General features: G+C 48.4%; 7 protein-coding genes across 7 annotated transcripts; 4 read left to right on the top strand and 3 right to left on the bottom strand.

The window, feature by feature from the left end:
• Positions 1–279: 279 nt before the first annotated feature.
• CTRU02_208471 (cytochrome p450) lies at positions 280–2,356 on the top strand (the record flags this gene model as incomplete). The annotated part of the gene is made up of 7 exons (XM_036728464.2): positions 280–700; positions 765–947; positions 1,013–1,347; positions 1,405–1,529; positions 1,583–1,878; positions 1,952–2,053; positions 2,151–2,356. 7 exons carry the CDS (start codon positions 280–282, stop codon positions 2,354–2,356), a joined length of 1,668 nt encoding a protein of 555 aa, XP_036579748.2.
• A 1,236-nt stretch (positions 2,357–3,592) lies between these two features.
• On the top strand, positions 3,593–5,374 carry CTRU02_208470 (bZIP transcription; the record flags this gene model as incomplete). The annotated part of the gene is made up of 3 exons (XM_036728463.1): positions 3,593–4,647; positions 4,703–4,750; positions 4,816–5,374. The coding sequence occupies 3 exons, from the start codon at positions 3,593–3,595 to the stop codon at positions 5,372–5,374; spliced, it is 1,662 nt and encodes a 553-aa protein (XP_036579747.1).
• A 1,154-nt stretch (positions 5,375–6,528) lies between these two features.
• Positions 6,529–7,493, bottom strand: CTRU02_208469 (uncharacterized protein; the record flags this gene model as incomplete). Its single annotated transcript, XM_036728462.1, has 3 exons — positions 6,529–6,953; positions 7,011–7,384; positions 7,465–7,493. 3 exons carry the CDS (start codon positions 7,491–7,493, stop codon positions 6,529–6,531), a joined length of 828 nt encoding a protein of 275 aa, XP_036579746.1.
• Positions 7,494–8,585: 1,092 nt separating this feature from the next.
• On the top strand, positions 8,586–10,229 carry CTRU02_208468 (hydrolase; the record flags this gene model as incomplete). The annotated part of the gene is made up of 1 exon (XM_036728460.1): positions 8,586–10,229. The coding sequence occupies one exon, from the start codon at positions 8,586–8,588 to the stop codon at positions 10,227–10,229; it is 1,644 nt and encodes a 547-aa protein (XP_036579744.1).
• A 288-nt stretch (positions 10,230–10,517) lies between these two features.
• Positions 10,518–11,544, bottom strand: CTRU02_208467 (carbohydrate binding family 6; the record flags this gene model as incomplete). Its single annotated transcript, XM_070205098.1, has 3 exons — positions 10,518–10,960; positions 10,993–11,306; positions 11,366–11,544. The coding sequence occupies 3 exons, from the start codon at positions 11,542–11,544 to the stop codon at positions 10,518–10,520; spliced, it is 936 nt and encodes a 311-aa protein (XP_070061173.1).
• Positions 11,545–13,744: 2,200 nt separating this feature from the next.
• Positions 13,745–15,932, top strand: CTRU02_208466 (fungal specific transcription factor; the record flags this gene model as incomplete). The annotated part of the gene is made up of 3 exons (XM_036728458.1): positions 13,745–13,831; positions 14,007–15,210; positions 15,259–15,932. 3 exons carry the CDS (start codon positions 13,745–13,747, stop codon positions 15,930–15,932), a joined length of 1,965 nt encoding a protein of 654 aa, XP_036579742.1.
• An 850-nt stretch (positions 15,933–16,782) lies between these two features.
• CTRU02_208465 (alpha-ketoglutarate dependent xanthine dioxygenase) lies at positions 16,783–18,225 on the bottom strand (the record flags this gene model as incomplete). The annotated part of the gene is made up of 5 exons (XM_070205097.1): positions 16,783–17,166; positions 17,238–17,780; positions 17,831–18,033; positions 18,069–18,111; positions 18,175–18,225. 5 exons carry the CDS (start codon positions 18,223–18,225, stop codon positions 16,783–16,785), a joined length of 1,224 nt encoding a protein of 407 aa, XP_070061172.1.
• Positions 18,226–18,934: the final 709 nt, after the last annotated feature.

Here is an 18,934-nt window from a genome sequence, read left to right as displayed (position 1 = left end):
CTGCGGGTGGCCCAGAGGGGGGCAGCTATTCAAATTTTCTGACTCGTAGATGGCTGGAACTGTTGGTCCTCAAACTGCGGACTTTGTTCTGACACGCCTTGTTGTTACTACTTGACGTCCAGCGGTAGGGTTGCTAGATGACGGTAACATGGCTTCCGACGTAAGCCATTTCTAAAGCGAAAGGGTTGAGGTCGTCCAAAAAGATCATATCATCTCCGCCGGTTCCGGCTTCGTGATTCGAACAATCCAAAACCGGATCCTGCTACCATCACCACCAGAATGGCGATAACTGATACTCAACTCTTTCAGGCTCATGGCATATCATTTGTGCTGGGAGTACTGCTTCATGTCTTTGCTTTCCGCTACGGAGAGTGGGATCTTGCCACTACCAAGTTGATCAGGAACTTCTCTCTGGGCTTTGGGCTAATTACAGCTGCCCTTGCCCAGCTGGCTTCGGACACTTTCCGGACCAGCCTATCTGCGTCCAAGACAGCGTTTTCACTCACTGCTGCCTTGATCTCAGGCATCTATGTCAGCTTGATTGTGTATCGCGCGGCATTTCACCGTTTGAATTCCTTCAACGGGCCATGGATGGCACGTATGTCAAATCTGTACATTACGCGCCGAGCTCTCAAGAAGCTGCATCTGTATTCGGAAGTGCAAGACCTGCACAAATCATATGGCGATATCTTTCGAATTGGTAGGATTAACTCAGTGATGCTTGAACAATTGTGGAGCAGTGCCGGCTAACACGGGTCTTCTAGGACCTACTGAGCTGTCTGTCAACAATCCGAAGGCTATTATGCCAATCCATTCCAACCGGTCACCATGCAAAAAAGGGCCGTGGTATGGAGTACTAGACCCCATGTACTCTTTACAGCTTGTTCGGGATAAGCAGGAACATAGCCAAAGACGGAAAGCGTGGGATCGCGGCTTTAGTTCCAAAGGTATGATGACCCTATCAAACGGCAGTAGGGGTCCATGGTACATGACTAACGAAGTTCCAACCTAGCCTTGAGGGATTATGAGTTTCGAGTTGCCAACTACACTAACCAACTGCTGGGCCAGATTGAAGCCCACAAGGGAAAGCCTTTTAACATTGCAGACTGGTTCAACTTCTACAGCTTCGACGTCATGGGCGACTTGGCATTTGGCAAGACTTTTGGGATGCTAAAAGAAGGCATAAAACATTATTTTATGACTTCGCTTCACACTGATATGCAAGCCATTGGCTCGTTTAGTCATATGCTATGGCTATTCCCAATTTTCAAGAACACGCCCATCTTGAATGCCAACAACAAGAGGTTTTGGAAGTTTGTCACATCTCAAGTTGATGAGAGAATCAAGGTGCGGCGTAACTTGACATCAAATGAAAAACCACTAGTGACTCACCGTGTCTCACAGAACCCTCCTAACCGACCGGATGTTTTCTCTTGGGTCCTGGAAGAATACCAGGCGATCAAGAAGCCCACCTGGCAGGACACGCTAAACCTTTATGGCGATGCGTATCTCATTATAGTGGCTGGGAGGTATGTCTTTTCCATTACGAAAACGTAATTTTCGCTAATTTATATTCCTAAAGTGACACAACGGCAGCGTCCCTTACGTGTCTCTTTTTCGAGCTAGCCCAGAAGCCAGAGGCTTACAAGCGGTTAAGGGAGGAAATCGACGAATATTTTCACGAGCATCCTGAGCCGGAGCACTCTGCTCTGTCGAAGCTGCCGTACCTACAAGCGTGCATAGATGAGGCTCTGAGACTACACCCCCCAGTGCCATCTGGCGTGCAGAGGATGACACCACCCGAGGGCTTGGAAATTGACGGAACCTTTATTCCGGGGAACACCATCATCCAAGTTCCGACATACACGATGTTCCGAGGTGAGTCGCCGCTTGTTCTAGTATTTGTGTAACCGTTGACATCATTTTCTTATTGTTAATACGAAAATTTCAGATGACAGATTTTTCCCCCGGGCAGCGGAGTTTATTCCGGAGCGCTGGATCACGCGACCAGAGCTAGCCAAGGAGCCGGCAGCATTTGTCCCTTTTGGCACAGGTGAGCGCTTTCTTTCCGCTCCAGTATACCGACTTTTGCTTCTTCGCCACCGCTGGGCGAAACAGAAAAAGATTGCGAGAGCTGACGACAAGCTTAGGTAAATACTCGTGCGTAGGTAAGCAGTTAGGGCTGATGGAGATCCGGTACTGTGCTAGCCAGATTATTCACCGGTATGACGTGAAATTCGCCCCAGGGCAAACAAAAGAAGACTTCATCGAAGGGAAGAAGGATGGCTTTACGTTGTCGCTACCGAAGTTGGAAGTGATTTTCAATGACAGGGAGATGGGGAAACAAATTGCATAAGGCTCGGAAATGGCGACAGGAAGTGACGGAGAGATTTCGAAGTGCTGGAATGTTCCCCGGGCCGTGTTCAAGATGTAGGCAGATCGGGCAGTGAAAGACACAATTTTGGGATTGATTGGCCTCGCCTAGGTACACCAAATCTTGATGAAGGTTTCTAGTCCCTCCGATGACAGAAAGACTATTGGCGAATGTGCAGCTGAGGCTAGGTGTGGCTACACAAGCTGAGCAGCCTACAGGGGAGAAAGAGGGCTTTGTATGTCACTGAATTGGCTTTGGCAAGGGACACTGTGAGCATCTGAAGACGGCAAGGAGGGAATGCTAGCGGGCTAATTATGCCCTAAGATTTGAACAAGTGGAACATTCGATTTGCGGTAACTAAGACATTCCAAGACAGATGCGCTTCATGGACCGTCCCAGGCTCTGTATTGAGCAGAGATGATTGGCCAGAAAGCCTAGAGTTTAGGCCAACCCGGCCTCGAAGGCGCCCAAACTCTATCAAAGCGACAGGAAGCCACCGAGAAGAGGGTTTAGCCCAATACCACGCCACGTAGGAGTCCAGAGCCCCAGGCGAAGGTAGCACTGGGTGGGAAAGGGAAAAAGAAAAAGAAAAAAAAGAATAAAAAAGAAAAGATAAGAGACTGGGCAGCCAGTGAAACAGTAGTAACTAAGGCAGTACAGTACGTAGTACATGGTAAGGTAGTTAAGCAAATGCCAGGCAGGGGTGGCTTGCATTTTACCCCACATTCTTTTCGCTCAACCTTCTCTTTTGCCCCCTCTTTCTCCCAGCAGGATAATGCTCTTCCGCTCCCATTCCCTAGTAGTAGCTAAGGTACCTTCGTTTTAGTGTAGTTCAAAGTGTCCTTGCCCTGGGATGTAGGAATTGCCCAGCCCAGAAAAGAAGCTTCCACTTGTCTTTTCATCCTCCTAATCCCCTTTCCCACAATTACCATTGATGCCCGCCTGATCCACTTCTGCACATCTGCCGAACAACTCCCTATCCATACTGGCGGGTACCTATCTATCCTCCTTTTTTTTCGCCTCTTTGCACTGACATAATTCCGCTTTTTCCCACCACACAAACACCCCCGTTTCAACCCGACGACTACCAACAATCCCAGCGGCCCTCTTTTTGCTTCTGATTAGCTCTCCTCGCTCCCATATTGATCGCTTCTGTCATCTCGGAACCTCGCTCTCCAGAACCCTGACCCGTCTGGGCACTTTCCACTGCCTCCCAACATGGCGTCGTCCAACGGGCCAGGTGATGCAGTCGGAGCCCCCACTTCAGTAGCAACGCCTGGGGCGGACGACGCTCCCCCCGCCAAGGTCCCCTCAGAAAAGGAGATTGCTCGCAAGCTCCGAAAACGCGAGCTCGACCGCAGGGCTCAGAGGCAGGCCCGCGAGCGAACCCGTAATCGCATCGCCGAGCTCGAGGCACAGGTTAAGGAGCTACGTAAGGACGATTCTACGAGGCTCTCGGCCTGTATGGAGCAGCTTGCCGCCATCACCCAGGACCGAGATCGCCTTGCCGATACCCTCAAGGTCATCGACCAGACCATCCGTGACAATGTTGCAACAAGTGGCTCCTCGCAGAAATCCTCTTCCTCGGCATCAATAGCATCACTGCCTGGCCCACAAGATGCCATGTCGTCCATGTTAACCGCCACCTCAAGACATGCTGCTTACACTGCCCCTGTCACCGTTGCCTCAGAAATGTCCTCGTCCGGACACGGCCATGCATACAACCATGGAGGGGTTTCCACTGGCGCAATGGTAAATATGCTTCCCGCATCAAGCGCCCATGCACCAAGTGTTCACGCACCGAGCTCCACATCAGATAGCCAGGAGATGGGCGAGGATCTTGACGATGACGACAATTGCCATGAATATCATGACGACAGTAACGTTATCATCCCTCTACCAGAAGCCTCCTGCGACTGTATCACTGCCCGGACACCCTCTGGTCCCACCCCGCCGAAAGTGAACGTCTGGAGAGCCGTCAACCAGGTCTTAGCAAAGCGTTGCCGCATATCCCAGGAGGAGCACGTTGCCGAGGATGCCTCTGATGAAGACATCCCGGTAAGGGTTTTACTGGAAGGATGGGATGCTGTGGCGAGGTCCCGACCATTGTCAAGGTTATGGAAGAAGCTTCGTCGCGTCGACGAATTGTGTTTTCATGCTTGCCCCAAAACCGAGCGGCTTGCAATCCTCCGGATTATGCATCTGTTACTTCAGTACCACTCCGATCCCACACCAAGTCGGCATGCCAAACTGCCGACCTGGCTTTTCAAGAGGTTTGTCGACTCGTTTGCAAAAGCAAACCCCATATGCCATACTAACCTGTCATAGACCTTCACAGACGATGCCCCACTCCTATGCCATCGACTTCTTCGTTTGGTAAGCTGCTATTTGGTCTTGCCGCTTCCGCAGGCTACAGTGAAATGGAACTGACAGGCTTTTAGGCCCGGTGTCCGAGAACGTTTTGTCTTTGGACAACACCACTACTGTAACAACTCATTCTGGGACCTCTTCGGCCCCAATCTTCATATTCTCTGGCCTTACGAGTTCCGCGACGCCTACCAGAAATGTTTGGTAACTGGCAGTTACCAGATAAATCCCATGTTTGAGCAGAGGATTTCGGATATCAATTCATGGACGATGGGAATGGACTTCTTCACCAGATTCCCCGAGCTTATAGCCGATATTCCCGCCTTCCACTCCCTCTCTCAATCCCTTACCCCTGCGAATACGGCGCTCGCATCACCGCAAATGCCACAGCAAGCGTCTTTGGTTCAGCTGAAGGAACGGGACGAACGTAATGAACGGATGATTCTCGACCAACAGGAGACTGCCGAAGACGCACATAGCCATGATGCATCGGGATGCACCCAAGCCATGCAAATATATCCCCATGGCCTTTACAGCATGGCCCCGCCGGCTTTCATGGACGAGTTTCTTCCTCACGAATACGACGTGAACACAGCTACTGCATCCTACGGTCACTTGCCAAGCTATTTCTGATTTTAGATGACCCGGCAGTCAATACGAAAACAACGAGGTCGTCATGGCCGGCAGGTTCAGGATTGCCCTGGTTGAAGGCCAATAAGGGCGCACATCAGGCAAGCCGGCCGCTTCAGTGGCCGGATATACACGGCTTCTTCAGTGCCGAAAACCGTTAAAAGAAATATCAAAGAGATGTTGTCAACCCACGCTTGAGTTGATCTCATCTATTACACTGGCCAGTAGTCGGCGTTTCGGACAGAAAAGTGGTTCCGACCGCCGTGGTCAAGCTTTGTGTTCTCACCGGAGCCTGGGATTGACAGATATATCTTATCAAACTCCTCGCCCTTCAGCTACCATTTTCAGCATATGCTTGCTGTTCATAGCTGGAGATTTTGTTTGATCGTTTCGCTTCACATCATACCAATCCTTGTTTAAACTCTACGGACATCCATGGCTTTAAAAATGGGAGAATTATAACAACTCTTCCTCATGTCAGTCATATAGAGTAAGGTTTTGGCGATGAGCTCTTAAATCATGGCGATAGCCCTAGGGATTGTTGAAAAAGGGGCTACCACGGCGCAGGGGAAAGCGCTGAGTGGTGTAGTTGACGGCTACTTTGATCAGTAGGCTTCGTGATTCATGTATCTACGGCTACAAAAGTGTGTTGACAATTGTATCATGGAAATGACAATTGTATTATGGAATTGAAGAACAATAACTTTCAAACTGTGCTGCAGGATCGCGATAATTGAATGTTTTCAGGGGGTTTTACGGATACAGACGAGGATTCAGGCAGTTTACAAACTGAGTTTATGTTCCATGTCACGGACACTCGAAGGCGCGTAATGACCGCCATCCATGGAAAGTGCCATTCCATCTAGTTGGATCCTAAGAGGGCGACAGTCTCGATTGGTATTACTTGAGGAAGAGGGGCATTGCTGCAGCCCTGCCCTACCAATTGAAGCTAATGTTTTTTTTTTTTTTTTTTTTAAATTTCTTGAGCCGCTCATAAGATTCATAAAAGACTCATAAGCAAGCTCATGACGCGAATCACTGCATTCAAAGCATCGATTTTTTCCTTAGTCAAGGCATCGTTACTTGTGTTGGGTGAAGCTTGATGTATTACCAAACAGTCCCAACTTCTCTGTCAACACAACTACGTCAAGCATCCTTCAAGAGAAGAACGTCTTTGGTCTCTCTAACAACTCCCTATCAAGAATAATATCCACCTTTTCGTTGTAAAAACACAGCAGACCAGCGATGCCCGCGCTCTCATGCGTCGGAAGCCGGTAATACCAAACAAGATTCTTGAATTCTTCACCGTTGATGGCTACGTCGTAGTACTCGGCGTCTCCTTTGTAAGGGCATTTGGTAACCAGGTCGCTCTTTCGAAGAACGGACTGGTCAACTGATGAGAGTGGCAGATAGTAACGGGTTGGTAGGCCGGTTTCCAACAAGTGAACTGCGAAATCCGTTTTGGCAACCGTCTTGCCTGCAACTTTGACTTCAACCGATCTTGAAGATGGGAGAATGTCGATGCGTTTGAAAGGGTCTTTCGGGTGGACGTAGATGGGGGTTTCCTCCTCCAGCCATTGATCTGTAAATATGTTAACCCCCAACCCCCCGATCTTGACGTCGGCAAGTGTATTCATACCCATGCTGCCAAACTCGAGTCTGATCAAACCCCGAAGCGCACCGCTGCTCTTCTCGTCGTCGGAGAATCTCAAAGCACGGTCGGTGGTAAACTCTTTTAACCCGTCATGAGCAGGAATCGTGATTTGAACCACAGCCGCAGCACTAGAAGCCGCGTTATCTGCAGCGTGGATGGCTTCTTTATCCTTCCAATTGCAGTTTCGAAGTTCTGTGGTTGGGAGGTAGTATTGGGGGTACGCCTCATGTTCCCAGACGTGAATGGCTTTCGTTGTGTCCACAATGTAGGTGCCGTTCAATATAACCCGGACACGACGGGAAGTAGGAAGCGTCTTGCGTGGTCCATTCTTTAGCAGGTACTGCGCCAGCTCTGGGAGACTGAGTGAGTGTTAGTATAAGCAGATCAGCAGCGAGGCATGGAGCAAGCTGACGGAGTCACACTCCAGGGACATATTTACTCTGCTCGAAATTGGCCAGGCTTGGACATGTTTTTTCTTTTTTCTTTTTTTCTTTTCGTTATGCTTTATTTGAATAATATAGATACCAGGGTCGCTAGCGATCGATATAGCAAGACTTCGTCTGGCGCTGGAACCTTTACCTTATGCCCGGTAGAGAACCACCTAACCCCGCATCCCCTCCGTGATTGTGACGTTCTACACTTTACGTAAGCCGCAATCTTGTGGCCAGGGCTTTCACATTTTTTTAATCCTGTTTGCCGTGGAGAGTATGGTCTCAACAGCTTTGAGAAACTTCTTTCAGAATCAAATCTTGTTGTTTGGAAGCCTGGGGTATGCCCCAGGGCCCCAGGAACTCATTAGAGCCCAAAAATCATTGGCAGACAAAGGCCCCTTCTTCCCGGGGCAGCTCTCTTGCATTGAGGTCCAGTTGGCTACAGGTACATCCTCGTGAGGAGGACTAGCCACTCAGAGCCTAGCTAAGCCTTGTTCCAGTCAACCCATCAATTAGTTTGAAAGGTGCTCACAGGATGTGCAAAATCCAGCTTTGACACAGACATCTGTATTACCATATTTACAAGTACGCAGACTGGGAAATATAGGGCTTGATAGCCTATGATTTTGTATCCCCTGATATGAGGGGAAAAGAGTGGGTGTAGTTTTGGGGGACTATGTAGCTGTAGCCAACCGGATCTTGATGGGATAAATGTCAACCAAAGTTGATGACCGCCCAAAGGGATGTACGTTGAAGTGGGAGGGAGTGCCAGCTGACGGAGTAACATTCACGAAATTATCCGTTCCAAAGCCGAGCAAGATTCTCTTCATACCCTACAAGAAACTATCACCAGCCATTCACACCTAGGTCCTACAAGGAACCAAAGGGTTTAGGCGGTCTAACTTTGTTCCGCGCTGATGTGGCTTGCTTACTGTCCAGGGCACCCTGGAACGGAGACTCGGTAGCCTGCGCTCTCCGAAACCCCCCGTCGTCTTCCCCACGGTAAGGAGATACTCGTGACACGACTAAAGATGCTGCCAAGCTTCAAATTTTATAATATTGTGTCATTTCTGTTCTTGAAGTGAATTTAAACCTCTTTCTTCTTCTCTTATTTAAGGTGGAAAAAGTCATGGCTGAGCCACCTGCCGTGCCTCGTCCGTTATGGGCCGCCTTGCTGGACCGGGCCGTAGGGTGGGCCCTCGGCCTGCCCTCCGAAGCGGGTGGATACACCACTCAACCTCTCAAGATCCCTCTTCCTGATGGTGCCGTCCTTGCTTGCGACCTTTACCGACCTAGTCGAGATCCTCTGGGTACCATTCTTGTAAGAGGACCCTACGGGCGCGCTTTCTTCTTTTCCCTGATCAACGCCCGTATTTTCGCGGCGCGCGGGTATCAAGTCCTCTTCGTCAGTTCTCGCGGCACATTTGGCTCCACTGGGACTTTCGAGATAGGATGCGAGGTACAAGATGGGCATAATGTTGTTTCGTGGATGAGACAGCAACCTTGGTATACAGGCACATTTGCGACGTTGGGAGCATCTTATCTGGGCTTCACGCAGTGGGCTTTACTCACAAATCCGCCATCGGACATGGTCGCTGCCATCATGACAGTCGCGCCTCACGACTTTGCTGAGCGTATGTGGGGTACGGGAGCATTCAGCTTACAGCAACACATTCAGTGGAGTGATATCATGGCAAATCAGGAAACTCGAACTATATGGGAGTTGATCACGGCCTTCAGAGATCCCACTCGTCTCGACCCACTGTTGAAAAGCGTTCCCCTAGAACCTGCATTGAGACGCCACTTCGGGGACAAGGCTCCTTGGGTCTTTAGCCATATCGGCCAGCCTGATTTGGACCACGAGGTCTGGGCGCCTCTTAGGCACGGAAAAGCTTTGGACAGAGCAAATATACCTATCCTTCTCATCGCTGGTTGGTTTGACATCTTCCTCGAGCAGACCATCGAAGAATACCAGGCCTTGAGTCGACGTGGATGCCCTGTGGCATTAAGAATTGGTCCTGGAGGGCACACAGAAGCTCAGAACGGAGACACAACTAGGGATACTCTAAAGTGGCTTGACACTCATCTTGCTCGGAACCATCAGTCAAAAGAGATCCCAGCAGTTAGAATCTACCGAGAAGGAGATACGCTCCAATGTATTGAGCTTCCAAAATGGCCTCCGCCCACAGGCCATCAGGAGCTGTTCTTGGCATCGGATAGTCGACTTGAAGACCAGCAGTCCTCGAAGCCCGACACCTCCAGCTTCGTTTTTGATCCTTCAAACCCCACACCGACTGTTGGCGGAGCTCTCTTGTTGGGCAAATGCAAAGTCGACGACACTTCATTGTGCGTCCGGGAAGATGTCCTCACATTCACGTCGGAGCCGTTGACAAATTCCCTCGATATTTTTGGCCGCCCTTCGGTTGACCTCGTTCATTCGAGTGACAATCCTTTCTGTGACCTCTTTGTTCGTTTGAGTGTCGTTGACTCACAGGGGAGATCGCGAAATATCACGGAGCGGTACCGACGTATCGAAGCAAGTCAGAATGGCAAGTTGATCGATCTCGATATGGCAGACACCGCCTACAGGGTCCCGGCTGGTTCGAGACTCCGACTTGTTGTCGCGGGCGGGTGTTCCCCTAAATACAGCCTGAACCTTGGAACAGGAGAAAGCATTGCAACTGGAACTGTGCTGCGGCCGGCTAAACATATTATTCACTATGGAGGAGACAGTGGTTCATGCTTAATTCTTCCTGTTCTTAAAAAACTGTGAATGCGATACGACGTACCCGAGATTGGATATTTGGGGTGGAGGAATTCGCTTATAGGGGGTGACAATCATCACCGGACTATGCGTTAACGTTCAGTACTTTCGCAACGTCAATTCTAACGGCTCGCTATGTATTATTTGAACATGGTACGTAGTTCTGTCTTCTAATAGTGTACAAGTTCAAGCGGCTGTGTCTTGGATTTATATATTCTACTCATTTATTGTGTCTAATGAGCATGAGATTAAGCCTCATTATCATGGCTGTTCTATCGATTGAACGCACAAGTAATATTAACGAGAATTGTATACAGCAATATACTGTGCTTCTAATGTTCCCCCTGAAGCTGTATTAGGAAGGGGCGTTTTCGAGCCATAAATCGCGTCGGGGAAATTTCCACCAATAGCCAAATTGAGTAAGATGAAGTGAGGTTTCTGCACAGTCTGTTTCCAAACAGACGCTGGCAGCTGTGTCTGACTAACTGTGTGAACCAGGGCGCCGTCGACATACCAACGAAGAGCCTCGGTAGACTTGGATCTGTCAATTTCGATGGCATATGTGCGGAAGACGCCAGGGCAAGGGGCGAAGGCAGGGCAGGCTTTGCTGTTACCAAGACCGCTCGGTTCGTTGCACACCCCGCCTGGTTGTGTACCGCAGTGAAGAACCCACCAGAGACGGTTGAGAGAATTGACGTTCTCGACAATATCAATCTCCCCAACCTCAGGCCAGTTCCTGTTTGTATGTTAAGCAGTGTTTTTTGCCTATTGGCTTGATTATAAATGCGCTGTACATACCAGTAGTTGCCGCGATAGTCCGCGCCCAATGTCCAGAATGCCGCCCAGTAGCCAACGCCTTGGCTTCCGAGGCTAGGGAGCTTCAGACTGGCTTGTATCCGCATTTTCTTCCCCGGCCTCGCCATGAAAGTCTGCCGGCTCTCTATGCGCGCAGACGTCCATGCCCCAGCTGTGGATTTGAGAGCTGTGATCCGAAGAGTCCCCTCTCCAGTTACATTGAGGTTATTCGGGCTGTTTGTATAGGTTTGCTGCTCCCACGTTCCCCAGTTTGGCGGGCCGTTAGGATAGCTTTGTTGGAAGTAGCATTAGTAAAGTCTCCTGAAATCATTCGATGGCAAGCTCCAGAAGCGTACCTAGTTCCAACATCCACGATCCAAGTTCTGGGGTCAGGAAGAGTTCCACGGCGGCCGACGAAGTCATCAGCCCATGCCAAAGTAAAGTCTTTGATCTGTGGTACATGTGCTTTTTGAGCATGAACCACTGTTGTTGATAGTGATGCAATAACTGCTACCCCAAAAGTGCGCATTTTGCTCTTGTCTCACTCAAAGGTGGGCAAGCAATGTTCCAGTTTTCGGATTGTCACGGTCACTACTGGCGGGATTCGCAACTAAATGACGGAACGGAAATAACCGAAAGGATTATAAAGATCCAGCCAGGGTGAGACAAACGAACAAGAAGTAACTATGGAGCAAAAAAGTGACGAAAAACAGTCGGCTGTAAACGAGTTGATGTGATCAGCATTATTAGGCCATTTAGTACGGGTTCTTCTTGGGGCCACCCTGATTTATCAGTCATCTCACAACGTCACCAGATGGCCTGAACTAGCGGGTATTAGATGCGGAACTCGCTGATATTGGATGGCAAGATGCCCAGAGGCGAAATTAGTCTTGGGCCCCTATTTAGGCAGGGCCGCGTAAACGAAGTTCACCCGTGGCGTTGTCTGGAATGCCACGGAAATAAGTTGTCCATAAGTCGACAATTTAAGCGCGAGTCTGGCCATTCGGAAGTGGCAATGCGAGCTGCAGAAATAAATAAAGAATTCATCCGAGACATTGTGGCGGCTTGGCCTGACAATCTTCTCCTAAAGCCTTCAGAAATTGTATACATCTTAACCTGTCTGGGAATACTCGGCGTCTAATGCAAGAAATATGTTGATTCTTCAAATAGTCATACGAATATTCTTGTTTTCTCGGCATTCATCAGCTCCGGAGTGGTGTCCGGCTTCAGGCCAGCTTGCCTAGGCGCGGTGGGGGGATATCGATTAAAACACCACAAGTCCGAAGAATGCTCGCTTAGAGCCTAACTACTGGTTGCTATTTTGAAATTACGCATTCCACGCATCTTGGCATATTTTCCCCGATCCTCTGATCCATGTTAACGAAGAAAAGTCTAGTCTTTGTTGTAAGGGGGTCCTCAACACGTGCGACTCAATTACTGACGTCCACCATGACAGCCGGACCCAGCTCAAATTCTGCTTGAGGAGCCCTCACAGACGACGTAAAATATAACAACCATAAATCGTCTCCGCACGTGCGCATTCATGTTCTATTTTGAGTGTTTTCTTGTTTTACAGAATGAGATAACCTCGACCGAGGGTGTGTATATAATAAGATAAACATGCTTGAATTTCATGCCAACAATACCTTGTAAGAATGACTGCGTTTATAGACTCGCCAGTTCTTCCTCAAATACACAAACTATAAAATAAATCTACGTGTGGGATATTGAAAGTTCTAGCGCCGTTTGCTGGGCAACAATGGGGGCATAGTGAGTTGGTCAATTGCAGTTTTCGTCGTGGAAGATAGACACGGCGAGGTTCTCATATCAGGAAGCTTCGTATTTCATGACTCAGGTTGTCAGGAGCCGAAGAATTGCATTTCTAAATAGATAGGGAAAAAAGGGGGGGATACCGTTACAAGAAAAAAATCGTTCATACTCATTCACAGTACGCAGGTTTGAGATGGCAAGGACATCACATTAACTTAGGCAAGTTACAATGTTATTGCATACAAAGTCGTCATTGGACTTAGTTAAATTGCACAATCTGTTTCAATACTTACAATGGCGAAAAATTGACACGGTATGAATTGCTTACAACTGAGACTGAGAGGCGCTCGCACCGAAATGCACCCATAAAGGCTCGATGGGCACGGAATCCTTTCTTTCATGAGGTGCAAGAGCAGTCAATTCGACATGTAGTAATGGACTGAAAACTCCAATTGTTCGTCTTACATACAAATGGCTGCATTATGAGTTTTGAGGTGTACCTAATGTTCAAATCGTGTTCTAAGTACCTTGCCCGATTTTACATGGCAAAGGTTCGCTTCAAAAGTGAGCTTTTTGCTTGGATGAGAAGGTTCAGGTTCCGCAGCTCCTGGGTTTTCACCATACTTTATACTCATTATGGCCCTGTTCTCAATGTATTGAGTACTTTATTTAAAGATTTACGATTTCATGTCAGAATAGCAATAATTCAACTCGTTTTCATGAGAATCGAAGTACGCCTGACATTATCGTTCAGCTAATGGGAGTTCACCTTGATAAGTGGCATCGGAGATTCGAAGCTGGGGGCGGCCTTTCCGTTTCCGGGTTATCCGATCATGCGCCACAAGCAGAATTGTTCCGCCCCTCTGCAACCCCACAACCCCACAAACATCATCTGAATCCATGCTCATACACAAAGCAAATGACGACCAGAATGCATCAACCGTCTTTACGTTGTTGTCATGTTTAAGTTCATCAACACGACGGACGGCCGTCCTCAAAAGAGAAAACAAGCACAGCAGGCTTGCGAGACCTGTCGAAAGCGAAAGGTCAGTGAAGTTGAATATTCATGGCAGCACGTAGATTATATACCGCAACGACCAAATTTGACCCTCCTGTTGGACCCAAAAACCCGGCTTGGGAGCTGTTCAACCAATCGGAAGTCGTTTCTTCATGCTGGTCACCATCGGGATGGTCAGAAAGAGTAAACTGACGGAGCTGTAGAAACGTTGCGAGCATCTGGAGAATGCCGTGGCATCTCCGCCCAAGACTCCCGACTCCGAGTCGGCGCGTACCTCAGCACGGCCAAGGCCGACGCGGAGACCCTCTGATGCTGTTGCCGCCGTCCCCAAGAGAACGCCAACCAATGTAAAATCAACTGAAAAATCCAACGAGGAGTCGTCCGCAGATGTACGGGACCGATCATGGGAATCCGCTAATGACCAGGCGTTGCCGCCGCGACATCAGGCTGTTGACAATGACTCTAGTCAGCACGACGATGCCCGATTTGTTGGTGACTTAAACCCTGAGGGAGCTTTTCTTGCAGATAGTCCCGGCACAAGTCGCGGCTATGCAGAGTCTCATTCCGTGGGCGTCTGGTATTCACGTAGAAGCGCGAAGAATAATGACCAAACTGCAGAGCTGGGATCTGCTGTAGCAGTTGATCACATGGAACATCGATTCCTCGCTGTACTGCCAAGAAAGGAAAATTACGAAAAGCTTGAAAAGATCTATCTTCGAGATGTCCACAGAATACTCCCTGTCATCAACCTAGACATCCTCCGCAAGCCGCCATCAATTGTATCGCAAGCCCTTTGCAAGCAAGCTATCTGCCTGGCTGCAGGATCCAGTCCTAGCGCCAAGCCTTTCTTGACACTTGGAGAGGATTCGTCGATTGTCTTGGCTTACCCAGAGTTCGCTCAACAGCTGTCATCTGCTATGCGCAAAGTCATAGGCCTTGGCTTAATGAAAGATAGAGTCCAGACAACGGCAATTCTGGTGATTCTCTCCCTTTATACACATTTTTCCGAGGACCGGCACTTGTCGGCAGAACTGGCGGCACAGGCAGTCAGTAATGCACAAACTGTCGGACTCCACCTACAAAATCCGCCAGCAAGGAGCGAGGATCCAGCTTATCTCACTCGGTTATTCTGCTGTGTTTGGGCAACAGACCAGCTCACGGCTGCCTTTCATGGACGACCTGTAATGATGCACGAAAGAGACCTGGGCCGAGATGTGCAGGCTTGTATTCAACAGCAAGATAGCTGTTTTCGTCTATTTCTTGAGATAATGGCTCTTCTAGGTCGTATCATCGATCTATATCGTCCCGCTAGGAGGACCTCAAGTTGTCTAGTTATGGAAGATCTTCCCAGCTTCGAAAATCTGATCGAGAAGGCCCAAGCATTGCGAGTAGAATCCCGCCTTCTAGGTTAGACATCCCAATCTTTCTGCGTGGCTTCCGACTGACCATCTTCAGCTTCTGTTGAGCTTCTGTACCACGCTATTGCCATGCTTTCATGCAGGATACCAGTGGGACCATCTCAATCTGAGCAAGCATCTTTAGCATACACACGACAATCTCTTTCTGCTATTAAAGTCACTACAGTTGTCGAAGATTTTGGTACTTCACTCTCCTACATGACGTTTGTCCCATACGCAGTTTCACTGTCTTTGAGAGTTGCATACCGAGAGCTCCGCTCCAGCAAAGTGCCTATGCTGACTGCAAGGTCACGCCGTCAACTCCAAGCAACTTGTCGCATATTGAGAGACCTCGGTGGCATGTTTCGGTCTGCTTTGGTCATGGTCGACCTCGCTGAGCAAGTCCTCCAGGAAATGGACCAGGTTTGCTCGAATGCAGCCAATAAGTCAGACGAACAGGGCACAAGCAATTCTACAAATGCCGTAAACACGCCCCATCAGGAGAACGCCCCCGCTCAATCTGGGCCCGATATGGCAAGCAGTTTAGGTGTTACTGATTTGTCTGAACCGCAAGGAGACCTGGCGGGTGTCTTTGATTCATCTTTCTATGAAGGTCCTGCTGGTCTGGACGTATTTGAGTTTTTCGATCCACGTTTCGATCTTAATGCCATCGACGCGATACTCGGAGGCGATGCGCCCCCTGAATTGGGTCATATAGCTCCTCTACCCTAAGCACTGTTTATGTAAATAAAGTAGATGCCACATATACTGAGATAATTAACTGGACATGGCTTATCAATGTCAATAGGAGGTTTCCTGAAGGGCTCGCTTAGATTCAAATACAGCAATTTTAACCATTGTTTCGTTTCGTCGACAATTATTGAGGCATTACTCAAGAGTAATACACCTCAAGTGAAGCCGCCTATCATCCATGAGTTCACGCAAGACGCTGTGCCTGGTACGTGGCTTTTCTACTATGAATAGTGAATCAACGACAAAGTTGCTTGTTTTTCTTTATGTACGTTAATGCTCGCTGAGATTGAGTACACGACATAGAACTCCTTATCTACACATATTCTTAAACTAGTTCATGCTTGACTTGATAACTATCCTTGTAACTTGCATTATCCATCTTGTCTAATCGAGCCTCAGACAAGTAGTTAGTACTCGCCATGTGATCAGTATGGCCTTTTCATGCCCCTACCAGTGAGCAGTGCGTCGACATGAATTATGTTCGGTAGGGATTTGGCCATATTTGGATGGGAAGAGTAGTAAAACAACCGGGGCCTTGTCATTGAGATACATGTATCATGAGATAAAGGTCACGTTGCTGCGTCACGCTTTTATTTTAAACCCAATCCTATGGTTAAGGTACGCCGCCAAGCCCCTACCTATACTTGTAAATACGCCAATGAGTTGCGCAGCAACATGTTTACAGACATTGATGGCCCAGTCACTTGCATTGTTGATTTATGCATATGAACATGTGATTAAATACTCTGAGGCTTTGAAACTAAATTTGACGAATCTGGGATGAGTACTAGCACTGCGTTACATGGAACCGCTGAGTCCCCATCTTAAACTACACTGGAGGAACTCGAATTGGAGCGGATTTCCCCGACAAACTTGGAATCGTAACCGGGCCTTCCGGACCTTTGCTTGCATTTGTTCCAGCTTGATGACACGCCTTAGAGCCGTAGGCGGCAGGATAGTCCACACGAGTGTGCATTGTGGCGCAATTATCCCATAAAAGTAGGTCCCCTTCCTCCTCAGGGGGAATTAGGATATATTCTGGTTTTAAAATACGACGTTGAATGTCGAGCAAAAAGCGGCGAACTTCCGAAAGATCGTCAATAATCATGGGATCGTCATCTGCGTCATGACGGATGAAGAGTCTTCTTGCCGCATTTGCTTGAACTTGAAAGGATTTTCGACCAGTATCTGGATTAACCCAGACCATTGGGTACTTTTGAAATGCTGTTAGCGTTGATGATCATGTCTGGACCTTACGGTCCACTAGTAAAACATCGCCCTTGCCTTTTTAATCTTTTCTTTCTCTGCGCCTATTTTATTCAGCTCTTGTTCAGGTAACTCCTTTCCCTGACTGACGAGGCCTAATCCAGTTGGGAAGACTTTGCAGTTCCGATTCCACTCGTATGGCAACGCCGCGTACTCGATCCAGCTATTATCAGCAATTTTCTTCTCTTCTTCGGTCAGAAACTCTTCGTAAAGTTGTGAGCAGCAGAAAAATGGGGTAAGCCCTGGGGCTGAGCTCATGCTATAGCCAGACCCGTCATCCCACTGGATGGTCACCTCGGGCCCTGTGGGCAGCTTAAGCACGCGGAAAGCTGTGAACCATGGTGGATCTCTGCTATATAGTGGAGCATCAAAGTGCCAACCCTGGAATCTGGTGTGTCCTCTCTCAAGTTCTTCATGTGGAAGAAATGGGTGATGGTTCTCGTATGAGAAGGACTTGTTGAGATTCAAATCCTTCAACCCGTAGTGGTCATGACCCTGATATCCTTTGCCGATCACATGAACATTCTCGGCACCAGGGACTCCAGTTACTCCTCTCATCTTCTGATCTAATGGTAAGCAGGAGGTTGTACGGGTTGGCATGTTGTACTTACCAAGATTCCTCCTCCGTCTGGATGGAAATCCTTCATGAAGAGTTCTGGATTCTGTGGGCCAGCTTCAGGGTCCAGCCGAGCTATCAATTCCCATTGTTTGATTGGTTCGAGATTGTTCTGCCCCTTGATTATCAAGAGCTTATACTTCCACACAAGACTCTTTAAGTCACTAAGGTCTTCATCTGTAGCAACTGCATGAGCGAATGGTCCTAAAAGACTTGGAGATTTGGAGCTGCACCTGAAATATTATTGATATCTAAGCCAGTTATCCTGGCTCCGAACTGTATTACGTCAAAATCGGGCCAAAGGCGACATATCGTGGCTTACACGCATGGCAACTGTACCTTGGTTCTTTTACCCATATCGGGCTTCAATGGTTCTATGTTGAAAGGCATGTTCCGTGGTTATTTGACTGGTGTGGCCTTGACCCCAATTGTCTCTTCTGAAGGAGCTTCTAAGAAAAACGATGCTGAATACAGTAGTTGGCAAAGAGACCAAGGGTCACTGGGCGATACCCAACAGAAATGAGAACGTACGTAAGCCTTGTCGCAGCAGGGCGCACTTAAGTGACATTGTAGTTGGCACACAGTGTGTCTAGAAGACCCGTTAAGTGAATTGCGGAGTGTGTTTCCCCCGAAGCTTACTGTACATTTCGAAGTACGGGATATACTTTAAGCCCATGTGCTTATCAGATGAGAACACTTCCCAAGGTTCGTGACTAGTCACACCATCTCTAGTGGATATAGTTCAAATCCCTGCAGTTTCTAGTTTTCCCTAGTCTCCAAAACTACATCCGTGCTTTCCGAGTTCTCCGAGTTCTACGAGTTCTACGAGCCCTCGGGAATTTTGCGATCTATGAACGTACTAGTATAACTGCATACTAAAAGTTTGGTCAATATCCCAACTCAAATCGTCCACTCGAATCGCATACGCCCCCGGATAGTCGGCTGAAAATAGGTTTGGGATGGGCAGTTCCTCAAAAGCATGGGTTAAGAGGCCATGCCTCTCGAGCCATTTTCATGTTTAAACTTTGCGTCTCTGACGAAATAGGATTCAGGACATCCACAGATGGGCACACATCGTCGGTCTCGGTAATGGGTACTC

Source organism: Colletotrichum truncatum (genome assembly GCF_014235925.2).
Source record: "Colletotrichum truncatum strain CMES1059 chromosome Unknown Contig_0005, whole genome shotgun sequence".
NCBI classification, from domain to species: domain Eukaryota; kingdom Fungi; phylum Ascomycota; class Sordariomycetes; order Glomerellales; family Glomerellaceae; genus Colletotrichum; species Colletotrichum truncatum.
The sequence above is the reverse complement of the archived record's forward strand: the minus strand, read 5'-3'. Positions and strand labels throughout refer to the sequence as shown.